General features: G+C 39.4%; 1 protein-coding gene across 3 annotated transcripts in view; it reads right to left on the bottom strand.

The window, feature by feature from the left end:
• Window positions 1-2,741: 2,741 nt before the first annotated feature.
• LOC135201683 (THO complex subunit 4-like) overlaps window positions 2,742-15,646 on the bottom strand; it is a 29,716-nt gene continuing 16,811 nt past the window's right edge. For 2 of the 3 annotated variants that reach the window (XM_064230817.1, XM_064230816.1), the window contains 3 exons: window positions 5,516-5,762; window positions 4,504-4,668; window positions 2,742-3,039 (listed from right to left, as the gene is read on the bottom strand). In XM_064230817.1, coding sequence (XP_064086887.1) covers window positions 4,505-4,668; window positions 5,516-5,762 — 411 coding nt within the window. In that variant the 3' untranslated portion in view covers window positions 2,742-3,039; window position 4,504. Of the gene's footprint in view, window positions 3,040-3,434; window positions 4,669-5,515; window positions 5,763-15,646 lie in introns of all 3 variants that reach the window. The other variant, XR_010311586.1, reaches the window with a different exon arrangement.

Raw genomic sequence — 15,646 nt, 5'->3', positions numbered from 1 at the left:
TTCATTAGGTGGTAGATATAGAGCATATTGTATATTTTCTTTGCAAATGGATCTGCACACCTATCACTTGCAATGCTGATTGGATACTGATAGGATTTTGTGAGGTGTCATTTCGAACATACAAAGCGACACCACCATGGCTTCCAATATTCAAATTATAGGTGGAGTGATAGGATGTATACTCTCGTGGGCTGGGGCACATATTACCAATCATTGTCTCCTGCAGAGCTATACAAACAGGAGACACTTCTGATATGAGCAGCCTTAATTCTTCCCATTTAGCTCTTAATCCCTGACAGTTCCACTGTAGAAAATGAATGAATTTACTTCTCTTTAGAGGCTGTTAAATTAGAGCCTCTTTTAAGAGCTTTCAGCTTACTGACTTACTCCTTATTTCTGGAAGGAGACCGATTATATATGGCTGCCTTCCTTTTCAGAGGGTTATCGGTCTCAGGAACACCAGACAAAGCTGATGCTGCCTGAGGAGGGGTGTGAAGGTTGGACATTGGTGCATTCTCCAAAGGATCAGAAGCACCATTTAAAGCTGGTACAGCCTCCAGTGAGGTGGAAGTGCCAGGTACACCTGGCACAGCCTCCAGAGAGGCAGGAGTCCCAGAAATCATTGGTTCTGCTTCCATAGAAGCAGAAGTGCCAGAAACCACTGCCACTGCCTCCAAAGAGGCGGGAGTGCCAGAATCAACTGGCACTGGCCCCGAAGAGGCAGGGGTGCCAGGAATTACTGGCACTGCCTCAGAAGAGGCAAGACCACAATAATTCATTTTAAGAATTCTTTACAGAAAGAAACCTTGAGGTCGCTTGTGCAGGCTGCGTAATGGGCACACAAGTTAACCCATGGCTTTATGTCTAATCATCCTCCTCCAGAATGTGATACTTGTCTAAACCAGAATAACCGTGAAAGCACATGTTAATTGAATGCTCAAGTATTCGCACATTAGACAAATACTTTGGCTCATCTCCTAAAATGCAGGGCATTCTAGATGACGACGACGCAAATGTTTGCAAGATTTTAAAATTCTTTAACACATACAGATCTATTGAAATATATTAATTTTATTTATACAAATGTTTTAAATGTGTACAGTAATGTTTTATTTTTTTTTTATAAAACTGATTAAAAATATATTTACTTAATATGGAATTTAACAGATTTTATCTGCATCAAGCAGCCGATTGGACTGTCTGAAAAGGCTGCTTGAACAAATAACAATAATAACCCATAAATGGCTTGCCCGATAATCGAACTCGCAGCCAGCAACGACCATACCAATCACGCCAATGATGCGCTTTGTATGTTTTATGGAAGTTACGTAAATGTTGCCAACTACCAATTTCTATTAATGCAAGTCCCGGGAGCTTTGAGCCTAATCTTCCTTGGCTCAGCTCTCCTGTCAATTCAAGAAAGGCTGTTAAAACTTTGAACTGTGGTTACCTGACATGCCTCCTGAATATATACCCTCAACCAACATTGAACCCGCAATATGCAGTCTCTCAGCTGTTCCCAGTGTGCCTTATTACATGGTATATACCTGGCCTTTTGGCGGACTTTGATGCATTAATGTAAAGGCTTACTTTCAATAATTCAAAAAACTGGAAGCGACAGGGGAATTCGAGCATGCTTACCCTACTGAATGCCAATATTGATATACATTAGAAATATTGAACACCTCAATCCATCTTTGAAACTGGCAAAATTTTGTGGCAGGAGGTTAATTATGAGACAGGACGAGGTTTTTTGTTTTGTTTCACCATTTGCCTTCCTTGTTGCATAGGAGTACTTATACGCTTTTTAATATACTTTAACAGAAAATTAATACACACGCGACCATGGAATTCTTGACCATTAAACATGTACAAAAGCCAGTGTCTGGATAAGGCGCACTCAATATTGTTGACTATTTTTATTGTTGTTTACAATCTTTAAAATTTAAAATGCACTAAACTTCTGGCTTGCATTTGAACGAAACTGCTGGAGCTCAGAGATATTGCTGTTGAAATCCTCTGGGTACGTGGAGCGGTTGGCTTCAGAGGACTTCAACAGTTATTTCTCGGCAGAGCTCCAGCAGTTTCGTTCAAATGCGAGCCATAAGGTTAGTGCATTTTAAATTGTAAAAATATGATTGTTAACAATAATAATAGTTTTCAAAAATACGAAGTGCCTTAAACGCAGACACTGGCTTTTGTATAGTTAATGGTCAAGATTTCCATGGTGGCGTATTCATTTTCTGTTGAAGTATATTAAAAAGCGCATCAGTACTACTCTGCTACAAGGCCCGTTGGATGCCAAAGACCTGTTCAAATTCTGCGATTAAAAAGTAGAAAACTTGTAGTAATCAGATTTTGCAACCAAGAAAAAGAGAAACTTAAGTTATAGAACAAAAAAAATGTCCAGCTTATCGTCTTTTTTTTTTTTTAAATAGAATTAATGTCTACTTTAGAATTACATATATGAGGGGAGGTTTTAGGACCCATATTGGTCTTAATCCAATCCAGCATGCAGCTCTAGAATAACTGCAATCACAATGGTGGTAAGAGCCAAAATTAGGTGTATTTGGGATTCCTTTTAATCCACATTCTGAAGCTCCTGAGCCCAGTCCAAGTATAGTTGTATCAAAGAAGTCACTAATACCCTGTAATTTTCCTTGCTATGTATCTAAGCTCGACCACATAACACACTTATGCTAAAACCATTCCTCAATTGAAGGTTAATAAATTCTCATACACAAAATGACACTAATTTTAATCAGAGAAAAATTAGTTTCTGTAACTTAATTGTACTTCAGGATTCTAAAAACTAATTACATCATGTAGTGAGACACTTGTACAATACACAATATAAACATTTTATGACAAAACTAAAGCAAGCCATTTCCAATTCAATTCTGGAACATAAATTTCTGAAGATCACATAGAAAAAAAATGTAATACTATAACCGTCAAGTGGACTCGTGCACAGACCAACTTCTTATGCTTGCACACTCCACTAATAAGCAATTGTCTCCTCCATAAAGATTCTTTCACCTGTCAAAAGGATAGAAAGCAATGTTAGCAAAGCAAAATCAAGAGTACCATAACCACATCAATATATTGCCATTCTGCCCTCCCATTAAAATGTCCCTTTCAAGCAACCTTTACTGCTCTGTCAACATTGTTTACACACTGATGCTCAAATCCTAAGACCTTCACACCATCTGTAACTATTCATCATCATGGCAAGATTAAATATTCATTTTCAACCTCCCAACCTACTCATGAAGACTTTCACCTATCATTTCGCTAATGAACTAGTACGTAGTTAAAGGATTGGCAATATATTGACATGATAAAAGCAACATTACCAGAACATATTACAGTCAAATATATAGGCACAAGCTCTGTAGTAAGAAATTCATATCATTAAGAACAAGACAGGATACTTCAAGTAATGGCTGGCAGGAGAGTTCAGATCGGCGGGACAGATGGTCCAGTTGTTGGAAGCCACCACACCAGTCTCCACACAACCGTCGCAGAACTCCTTTGAGACCTGGCTCACCACGATCCCAAATTCAGCACAGACACCCCAATACGAATAAATGGTATGTGGCACTATGTTAAAGGCTGGCACTTCTGGAGCCCAACAGAAAACTGGATACTACCAGTATTATCATATATATATATATATATATTACATATATATTATATAGCCTTGTTTAGTTACACCAAACATGCTAATCCAGCACACACCAAAGGTTATGTGTAACCAAACTACATGTGCAGGCTTCAGCCTTCTTAGCAAGTACATGTTTAACATATTAGGCATTTTAAGTACAAACATTGGCCTGAAATCAACTTCAAAGGCCTTGACTTTTGTAAGTGATGTATTGGCATTGTGTTATCTGGGGATACCAAAGGGACTCTCCATTCTATGATGATGATTCTTCAATGTAACAATGTACTTTAATACATTTCATCCATTACTCAATACAGTATTACCTTTAGCAACCTACAATAATTTAGATTTATGGTGGCAGTTCACTGCATGAGCCAATGCTGCAATATCATGCTTTTCAATGATTAAACAGGTTGTTTTCACAATAGCCTTTCGACCATTAAACACCATTGCTGGTGTGTGGAATTCTCCACACGATGGAGGAAAAAAAAAAAAAAAAAAAAAAAAATCATTTTCAGGGTATTAGATTGCTGTTCGTAAAACTCAATATTCCCAGAACCAAATACATCAAAATTAAAGCTTTATCTTTTATTTATTAAATTTCTCTGTCCCCAAACTTGTACAGAAACAAAAAATTACTTTGCAGGCTGCACATAGAAGGCAGGATTGTGTAAACTCAAATCTATTAGAAAGGCTCATTTGTTATCAATCTTACTACAGTGCCCGACAAAACTTAGAAAACTCAGCAGGAGACGTAGCAGGTGGTGGTAGCTTGGCAGGCCTTGCGAGACAAAACCAGCTGTAGTTGAATGCTTCCAGTCTCTGCTTCCAATTACCTCACTTGTTGACCTGGTTGACATAAGCATCTAGTTCTGCATCCAATTCTTCAGCTGTTGGCACCTTTGCCTTGCCACCCCGCCCTCCAGCCCCCCCTCTTCCACGTCCACCTCTGGACGCACCTCTGCCGCCACGACCAATTCTGCCTCTACCACCTTTGTTACCTGGGAAAAAGAAAAGAAAAAAAAAAAAAAAACTTTTATTTTGCTAAATCTTACTCATGAATAGCCTAGGCCCTATTGGTAGATCCACTGACCAGAAACCTAAAGTCAGTACACTAGAGTTAATAGGCCAATTAGTATGCCCTAGTCCAATTGAGAGAGAGAAAGAGAGAAACTACCCAACACAGACGAGAGATGGTGAAGAGTATCCTTATATATTTCATTGTGGTGAAACTCGACCATTATACCATTAAGAAATGTCTCGTGAACAAGTAATATGTAGAAAAGGTAACATGTAGAACTTGCTTTGTAAATATATTGCAAATCATTATGATAAGTTAACATTAAAGTTACAATTAGAAAATTAGAACTTTTGTTAAACAGAATTATATATTAAAATAAACTTAACATATGTAATAATCATTATTGTAATATGTTAATATTAAGGCCATAGTAAGAAAAACTGTACTTTTACCCAAAAACATTGTGGATATACATTACTCTTACATCTTACAAATAACTTTCTAAACTATTCCCTACCATTGTTAGACTATACTCAACCTTTCTAAACTATTCCCTACCATTGTTAGCTAGCTAACTATCCTCACTCTTCTTTCACCATCTTACCTATCAGCTAAAGGAAAGAAATAAATAAAATTCACTTTTTCCCAAATAAGATTTTGGCTTTGTAAATTAGAAGTTGTCTTATACTAAATATAGGAGATAAATTCATGAAAATATGCCAAGATTTTTTACCTAGTCTTATCTAAAGGTTGCCTTATACATAGAAATATACAGTAAGCCTAATTAGTAACTTGACAGCTCATACTGGGGAAGTTCTGCTACTTACCAACAGGTCGAGGTCCTTGGCCTAGTCTCTTTACAGGCCCAACACCATTTCGGATTCCACCACCAGTGCCACCTTCAATACTTATTTTCATGGGGCGCCCATCAAGATGAATGCCATTATATTGCCTCAAAGCCTTCAAGGCATCTGCATTTCGATCAAATGATACATGAGCTGTCCCTAAACTTCTTCCAGATCTGTCATAGTGAACAGCAGCATTTCTCATGTTACCAAATTCCGCAAAGAGCTCCTGAAAACAAAAAAAATTTATCCATTTACTAAACCAGATACAAAATTTCCTTATAGCCTATTTTATTCTATCCGTCCACCCACCAATGTAAGTAGTAGGTAGATGAGGCAATACTCATCAACTTCATTGATTGAAACAATGTTTTCGTTACCACAGCCCTACTTTGATAAAAGCAGGAAACTGATTCTTAGATAATGCATCTGATCTGAATGCTTCTTATGTATACAAAGAACCATCTCACCTTATAGGTATAAATCATAAACAACCCAACTTATTTTAACATCTATAACTATACAAGCACAATAAAGATGAGCTTGTATCAAATAGTCTACACAACAACATATGACCAATGGACTTTTAATGTTTTATAATTCATGCACAAGTGACCGTTACAATGCATGGGTATCAGGTGGCCCCAATGCAGCAGGAACTCACGAGCAACACTAGCTGATAGCTTCATTCTAATATATGCCGCTAAGTCCATGAAAATCAGAGGGGAGGTGGGTGGGCTTTGATTTAGTAATTACTTGGCAAGTATATTTATACAACTTTATTCTATAATAAAATTTTTTTATGAAAGTAAGGGTGTGTCCACACTAGTCATTTTTATGAAAGTAAGGTGCGTCCACACTAGTGACATGTTGCTTGGAGAGCAATTGGAAACATTGTGGGGGACACAGTAGGAGACATTCGGATACAAATCTCCTGATATGTATAGGGACATATCTGTCACAATGTTGAGACATGCCGGCAATAAGAGTAGACTTGGTGAAACTGTCCACACCATGTCTTCAGAAGTGGCCGAGATGATGTCATGTGAGGATGCTTTGCTGGCAGTTGCATCATTTGTTGTTGTGCACGCACATCGGAGAAGAAAATCTAGAGCATGGACAAGACCATCGTTATAATACAACAGGAATCTGACCTCTTTATGTGGTTCTTGTACAACATATGGCCTGGTTGCCACAGCAACATGTGGCTCCGATAACACTCGATCAACAGCAGCATCTTGTCTCTTGTCCACTATGTTGGTCTGTTAGTTGGTGAGAGGTCTCTGACAACATCACCTCATCCACACTAGGATTGCCAACATGTCGCCCAACAAATCTGTACCAACATGTCTACTACGATGTTTCTCAAAGACTTAACTTGTTACCCCACTTGTCAGTCTTAATGTTCTCACCATGTTTTGTCATTGGTGTGGAGGCACCCTAATTTACCGAGTAATTACTTAGCTGAATCCCACATTGCAGGGGGGTGGGATGAATGGCCTGAACTAATTCAATGTATATAGGAATGTTATTGTTGAACTAGAGGAAAGGCTAACACTAACTCGGTGTTTGTCACTTGCTTGCCTAAGAGCTACAGCGGGAGATGCTGCTTTTGGTGGTGCTCATCTTAACCTGTACTGGTGTGGCAGAGCCGGGAGTTGCCTCTACATCGGTGGTGGAAGTCTTGCAGTGGGGAACCTGCCTGACCGCTGACAAGACTCAGGATAAAAATTTTGAGACCTTGCCCTGGGTGCAGTACCAAAATAACAAGAACAGAGAATCAACCTGTCACCTTACATGTGTTAAGCCAACTCAAATTAAAGACACTAAGTATCGTAGAGCCAAGTTATATGTTAGGGAGAGAGGTGGCCACAGCTGACCTCATGCACTCTCACTTTCAGCAATGGAATAGACTCCTCCTGTATCCAGGAATGAGCTTAGGATATCAAGTCTCTGATAAAGAACATAAAGCCTTCTTGGAAAGCAGATGGGAAGGATTCGTGACCGAACACCAGAGGTTACTCAAGGATCCCCTGATCTTCTCCGTTTTCTCCATGTAACACCTCGGTGCTCTGACCAGGCAGAGCTCTCTTCTTCGCCCGAGCCCAGGATACCTGTTAAGTTCCTTATACGAAAAGAACAGGGATATGGCTTATTATGATCCTCGTTCTTAGCTAAGAAAGCCTAGGTGAAGGAGCAGACCTCATCACCTTGCGAATCAGATACTATTATCAATGGCGTGTAGCTCTCACGCACTTAGCCATAGCTAACACTATTAACCCTTTAACGCTGAAGGGGTATAATAAAAATCGTCTCCTGAATGCCGAGGGGGTCTCGGAGTGAGTGCGGAAGCGGAAAAATTTTTTTTTTTTTTCAAAAAAGCACAGCACGCTTAGTTTTGAAGATTAAGAGTTCATTTTTGGCTCCTTTTTTTGTCATTGCCTGAAGTTTAGTATGCAACCATCAGAAATGGAGGAAAAAAAAAAAAAAAAAAAAAAAAAAAAAAAAAAAAAAAAAAAAAAAAAAAATCATCATCATACATAAATAAGGCGATATATGATAGCGCGAAAACAAAATTTCATATATAATTGTATTCAAATCACGCTGTGAGCAAAACGGTTAAAGCTAACGAGTTAATGTTTTTTTCCCGTTTTATTGTACAATAAATTGCCATCATTTTGGTATATAACACATTGTAAAACGATCAAAGCAACACAGAAAATATTATCACAAAATGATGCATGAATTTGTAACATGCAGACGTAAATTTTTTTTCTTTCTCAAATATTCACCATAAATCTAAATATTGTTTTAGAGACTTCCAATTTGTTTCAAAATGGAGATAAATGATTGAATATTACTATACTGTAAGAGTTTTAGCTTACAGTTGCAGTTTTTGACCATTTCAGAAGAGTTGAAGTTGACCGAATGTCTTTTTTTTTTTTTTTTTTTTTTTTTTTTTTTTTTTAATGCAAATATTTCGAAGATGAGAAAAGCTACAACCTTCAATTATTTTTGGTTGTAATCTACATGAAATTGCGCACATTTTCATATATAAAACTACATGAAACAGAGCGAATTTAGGGCATAGCCCAAGCGCTGGGACCTGCAAAGGTCATTCAGCGCTGCAGTATTATATGATTAAATGAAATGAATCAGATGAATGAATACATGAATCAATTAAAACCTCTCACACAGATGACCAACTAAAACTGCAATTAAAAACACCGAACGACACACAACAAGCAGGACCAAGACGATCTCACATCACATATCAACCAAACCAAAACCATTCACTCTCACTCAAAACCACTCACACTGCAACCAAAGAATCCCACAGCCGAAGTCACACAAACACACGCAACCAAAAAAAACAAAACAAAAAAACAACCTGACATGCATACACCCATTCAACACCATTTAATTTAATCTCTCTCTCTCTCAAGTAGACATTTGGTATTTGAACTTTCAAGATAGGCAGATATAGGTATTTACCCCTTCCAAGCTCGGGAAGGTGTCCGCAGCGAAGTTCTTGGCACACTCGAACTAAGTCTACGCTGTAGTTCGTAACTGACCCTGGCGCTCCAACAGCTGCCGACTGACTGCGTTCGGTATAGAGGTAAGTTGTCCAAGGATCCAAGCAAGTCACGTGACCTTCGCCTTTGAAGGGTTATGAAGAGACCATCAAAAACGTACATTTATTTGTCACCGATGCCGGATGGCGAGGTGATGATTCTGTTAAGGCATGTGCCCAAAGGTGAAAGTCAATTGCCTTCTAGAGACCGAGGTTCCTGATGGCAAGACATTCTCATAGTAGTTGAATCTCAGCTAAGGAGAAACAACACTGTACCGTAGAAGACAAAGGACAGAGAATGCAACTTACTTCTTCACAGTCGAATTGAGAGAAAGATTCTCAAGATTCTGAACCCATGCTTACCAATGACTGAAAACTGTAACCTCTATTTCATTGCTGTCCGGTGAGAAGTTTTAATTGCTATGAAAGCGGGGCGTTTTTCATTAAAGAAAAACCCCAGGAAGTACTGCCTGCAGAACTGCTTCTCATGGGTTGAACATTTGGAAGCAGAGCTGTCAGGCCTGGGAATAGGCGATGTCTTCCAATACATCTGTTAATTCGGGGTGAACAATGAACAATTGCACACCTACGAATATGAGATATTTTTTAAGACAAAACTCTGTCTTGAAGAGAAAACATTCCGCAATATCGCAGTTCGATCCACAGGTATAGACTAGTACAGACTTCTGCTACAGTAAACAGAAAAAAGAAAGTCTCCAAGAGATATCCATGTTGAAAATTTCTCGCAATGTCGAAGGCGATGAAACCGAGCATCACAGCAGTAGATGGTCATTCATGTATGCAAGAATCCCCGTTAATCAGAGACCTAAGTCCGTGATTGTTGGGCAGAGATACGGTTCGGCAGCCAATCATTGCAGGGGAGAGAGAAGCAACCGACCGTGCATCTCTGAGAGCCAGCTGGTACCCGAGCTGTTATCGCAGTGACAGCAGACTCATACACCGTTAGCTCTCGCCGACTCGTCACCCTGAGTTGCCATGTAATCCATTCCACAAGCGAAAACGGATTTCGGTAAATACAAAAGCAGAGTTGTTGTCGTCGTGACAATACCATAAGTATCTAAAATCGAAACTGGTAACTCTTGGGAGGTTGTAGGGAGCCCCAATTAGCAGTTCAATTAGGATACTAGTTGTCTCGGTCGCCAGCCATAGAGGTAACTACGGTATGCGCCAACACCCCAGACTTACATGACAAAGCCTTTTTGGATCTTGTCGACGGGGGCTTACCCACTTACATGACAGAACCTTTATGGATCTTGTTAATAGGGGCTTACCCACTTACATGACAGAGCCTTTTGGATCTTGTCAATGGGGGCCAACCCACTTATACATGACAGAACCTATTCCAAGAATTCGAGCATTTGGCGAGGTTCCCGAATATTGTAATAATTATCGGGGATTCTCGTCTAGCTCACTTTGGACCATGGTTTTGCTTAAGTGTTAAGAGATTGTAAAAAACTAACACTGCGAGTGCTAGAAATTCTGAAAAATCTAAAGCACTCGGCGAAACCCCCACTGAATTTGTTAAGACGATCATCGGTTGGTGGTTCTCTCGATTCCCATAGAATTGAGGATGGGGCAGGATCTCTCCTCAATGACTGGGCTTACGCCAGGTAGGACCCAAAGATCCCCACCCGGCCGCGCAGTCCTCCACGTAGTAGATGCTTTTCTGTTCGAAGAAGGGCGCCTACCAGGAGAAAAGGCGCCTGCTGCTGGCCTGGCCACTGGAGAGAACCTGGCAGGAGGAAGGTGCTTGCTGCTAGGCTGGCACCAGCCAGGAGAGGAGCTTCTATTCCCTGGAGAACGCCTAGCAGGAGAAAGGATCCTGCTGGGATCCTGGCGCCTGTCAGGAGAGGCGCTTCTGTACACTGAAGAGCGCCTAGCAGGAGAAAGGATCCTGCTGGGATCCTGGCGCCTGTCAGAAGAGAGGCGCTTGCTAGAAGACGAGCGCCTGACGTGCGGAGAAGAGCACCTATGATGCGTTGGGATCCTGGAAGGGGAGGATCCTCCTTCCGACAGAGGGCAACTGGACGAGAAACGCCTACCAGAAGAGCGCCTGCTAGGAGAGGATCTCCTGTCTAGAGTAGAGCGCCTACTCGAAGTCAAGAGCTTAACTGGAGAAGCGCGCCTATCAGGACTCTTACAAGAGCTCTTGACGGGAAGAGATGTCCTTCCAGCGTGAAGCCTCCTTGGAAAAGGAGCCTACGAGAGCGGACAACTGTTCCTGGAGGCCTAGTAGGAACCACTTCGTAGACGCCTGAACTCCTTCCGGAGAGGACGCGGGGGATCCTCGGGCTCTCTTCTTGTCTGAAGGAGAATCCTTTGGGAAGAGCGCCGGGCTGGAATCCAAGGTGTCTCCTCTAGGTGATTTCCAGGCTCTCTTCAAGGGGCGCGACTCCGTAGCCGAACTCCAACCGCGCCTGGGCGAAGACGAATCTGAAGCTGAAAAACACTTCCTTAGGATGCCTTTACTGTGGCGATCCGAGGCAGCCTGGGACGCATCAACAGGATCTGCCGAAGGGACGCCTGACCGTTGGGGATGCTTTACATCCTCCTTGCGGCTGTTGACATTCCTCCTCCCCTGGTCCTGGGAGTTTGGAAGAGGTCTAGGCCTAGGAGCAATGCGGAGCTGGTCACTGGGAACACTGCACAAAAAAACATCCCACAGCACTCTTTGCAAGCAACTGCAATTCCATCCTGCGAATCTCTGCTTTCATGCCAGAAATATATAAATCAAACTCACTTCGTTTGTTTGTTTCAAAGAAGAAGAAAGACTTCTTCCTCATTCAAAATCTCACATTCAGTACAAAGATTATTAATAGACAAATAGACAATTCATTAATAAGTGATCTATAGAACTACGAAACAAACTTAAACAATGAAGGTTCTCTTAAGGATCCTCATCATATCTTCATGTCAAAAGTTTCATGTTAATGACTGTCATTCAGTAACTGCATAGTATGTTAATGACTGTCACTGTCATTCAGTAACTGCATAGTCTTACAATAGAGTGATAGAGTGGCAGTTCCTTTGAAAAAACAAAAATTAAATTACTCTTCTACAGTGCGAGGATCTACCGAATCCTTCGGTAGTCTTACGTCACACATTCATCGCCCATATTCTAAAAACAGTACTAGCGTCTGATGCATAAGAGAATTATAAAAAGGAAATTCAAATAAAAAGTAAACAAAAGCGTATGCCAAGCCAACGATCCAATACGTCGCCAAAAGACAGTCAAAAGATCCACAGCAAGCAAAAAACAAAATCCAAATCAGGAGGAACTAACAACGGGTGTTATTGGAACCGGCGACAGAGAAAAATCTGTTTAGGAAACGGGAATGGTTCCTAGTCCCGCCACCCAGCGGCGGGAGGGTAGATCACCTGACCTACCTGTAGCGTGTGCTGCGAAATTTGAAATTCTGTCGGGCATGTCGGAGACTATAGCCAAGTATATATCTGCCGGGGAAGTTGCATGTACAAAAACTGAAAACCAAGACCGAAATGATTCCAGAAGTTAAAATTAAAGCAAACTTGTGAATGCATTGTAAACAATGATGCATAGACTACAAAAAGGAATGCACATCAGTATTTCTATCTGCACTTCTATCAGTCTCTCTTTCTGTCAACAAGAACGGGAGATAGCTAAATTAAGGAGGGAAGTAGAAGAATTAGCTAAGGAACTTAGAAGTTGACAGACACTCGAAAGGCAAGAGAAGAGATGACAAGATGGAAGAGGAAATTGGAGACCTACAAAGAGAAATTACAATTCTTAAGAAAAACAGGAATTGAAAACAACATTGCAGAAAACGGAGAGAGAATACTGGAGATTAGAAAACAATTGCTAAAGACCAGAACCAGAACTGAAACAGAAACAAGTACTAGACAAGGCACAAAGAGAGAAGCTTACATGGATAAAAGTTAATGAATTCAAGAGAGCTGTTGGCAGAAGAGTGATAGCAGCCAGAAAACATGACTGTCCCCAAAAAGGAATCAACACCACAAATAGATTTGCTGTGCTCTCTGAAACAGAAGAGGAAACTATCGCTAGTAAAAGATCAGGTGTTAAATTTTGTGCCAAAAATAGAATAGCCAGGGCAGTGGAAAAAATCAAGGTTAAATAATAGAAAAGTGTAATGTTATAGAGAACATCCGTGAGAAAACTAATAACGGCATTTTAATAGGACTTCTGCCCAGAACCAATGTAAGCCACTACTCCCTAAGCAAGGCAATTGGAATCAATGTCAGACTGGAGCTAACAGCAGCAGCAGAAAAAAAAAGAAGTAGTAGTTAGGTTTGTAAACTTTTGGGGCAGATTTATATGGAATCGGAAAGTATATAAATAAAAGTGATAGAACTAACTTGAATTTCAGAGGAAAATTAATAGGAAACCACCTCAACAAAAACCTCATGAAACACCTTAATGAACTGAACATTCAAGGGAGGAGGTCAAAAAGCACCCAGAATCTGGTTAGTAAGAGCAATGCAGGCAACAATGATAGTGAGAGAAACTAATAAAAGCCACCAATGACAAAAGAGAAGACAGACAAGTCCCTCAGTGGCACAGTTTAATGCAAAATCTATTCGGAACAAAGTAGATTTCTTCAAAGTATTGGTAGCGAGTGAGGAATTAGACAACAGGTATCACAGAAACATGGATACAAGAGGCAACAAGAGACTATATAAATAGTTCAAAAATGATACTAAAAAGTGATGTTATATGCTAGGGACCACAGTTCAACAGTGTGTAAAATCGCAACCATGCAAGAAGTGACTGGCATCAACTTAACCCTTAAACGCCGACTGGACGTATTTTACGTCGACATTTTGTGTCTCTCGGGTGCCGACTGGACGTATTTTACGTCAACATAGAAAAGTTTCTTTAAAAATTCGCGGAAAAATACTTCTGGGCCTACCAGCCGAAAACTCTTGAATCACGCGCCTTGGGGGATGCTGGGAGTTCACGGATCAAGGTGTTGTTTTGTTTACAATCGTTACGCAGGCACGCAAGCGCGAATTTCTTTCTTGCCACACTAAAAAGTATCTGTGACACATCTCTGAAATTATTTCGTCACTTTGACATAATTTTTGTACCATTTTAAATTAGCCATTACATGGATTATTATATATGAAAATGTGCGCATTTTTATGTAGAATACAACAAAAAAATACTCATGATTGTAGCTTTTATCAGTTTTGAGATATTTTCATATAAATAACTATAAGTGCCAAAATATCAACCTTCGGTCAACTTTGACTACCAAAATGGTCGAAAAAAGCAATTGTAAGCTAAAACTCTTATATTTTAGTAATATTCAATCATTTACCTTAATTTTGCAACTAATTGGAAGTCTCTAGCACAATATTTCGATTTATGGTGAATTTATGAAAAAACTTTTCCTCATGTTCGCGCGGTAACTTCCGAAAAAAATCATACATGCGATTGTGGTAATGTTTGCACCATTTTAAATTAGCCGTTACATAGTTTTATATATGGAAATGTGCGCAATTTCATGCACAATACATATAATAAATGATAAGTGACAAATTTTCAACCTTCGGTCAACTTTGACTCTACCGAAATGGTTGAAAAACGCAATTGTAAGCTAAAACGCTTATATTCTAGTAATATTCAAGCATTTACCTTCATTTTGCAACAAATTGGAAGTCTCTAGCACAATATTTCGATTTATGGTGAATTTATGAAAAAAGTAACATTTTCCTTACGTCCACACGGTAACTCTTCCGAAAAAATCATACGTGCGATTGTGGTAATGTTTGCACCATTTTAAATTAGCTGTTACAGAAAGTTTTATACATGAAAATGTGCGCAATTTCATGTAGAATACAACAAAAAATAATTGAAGGTTGTAGCTTTTCTCATTTTTGAAATATTTGCATATAAATCACGATAAATAGAAATAAAAACACGTTCAGTCAACTTTGACTACCGAAATGGTCGAAAAACGCAATTTTAAGCTAAAACTCTTACAGTCTAGTAATATTCAGTCATTTATCTTCATCTTGAAACAAATTCAAAGTCTCTACCACAATATTTAGATTTATGGTGAATTAAAAAAAAAAAAAAAAAAAAAAAAAAAAAAAAATTCCTTCCCTCCGCGCACGGATTCTCCGCCACAAATCTCCGAAATGCGTACGTCCCATTCTCGGAATATTTGCTCAGTTTCATATTAGGGATTTCATAGTTTTATAAATGAAAATGTGCGCAATTTCATGTAGAATAAAACGAAAAATATTTGAAGGTTGTAGCTTTTCTTATTTCCGAAATAATTGCATATAAAAAAACTATATATAAAAAAATTCGACATTCGGTCAACTTTAACTCGTCAGATATGTCAAAAACTGCATTTGTAAGTTAATACTCTTACAGTATAGTAATATTCAATCATTTGTCTTCATTTTGAAAGAAATTGGAAGTCTCTAGGACAATATTTAGATTTGTGGTGAATTTTTGAAAAAAATATTTGTTTACGTCCGCGCGTTACGAATTCATGCATTATTTT

Source organism: Macrobrachium nipponense, chromosome 28 (assembly GCF_015104395.2).
Source record: "Macrobrachium nipponense isolate FS-2020 chromosome 28, ASM1510439v2, whole genome shotgun sequence".
NCBI classification, from domain to species: Eukaryota; Metazoa; Arthropoda; class Malacostraca; order Decapoda; family Palaemonidae; genus Macrobrachium; species Macrobrachium nipponense.
The sequence above is the reverse complement of the archived record's forward strand: the minus strand, read 5'-3'. Positions and strand labels throughout refer to the sequence as shown.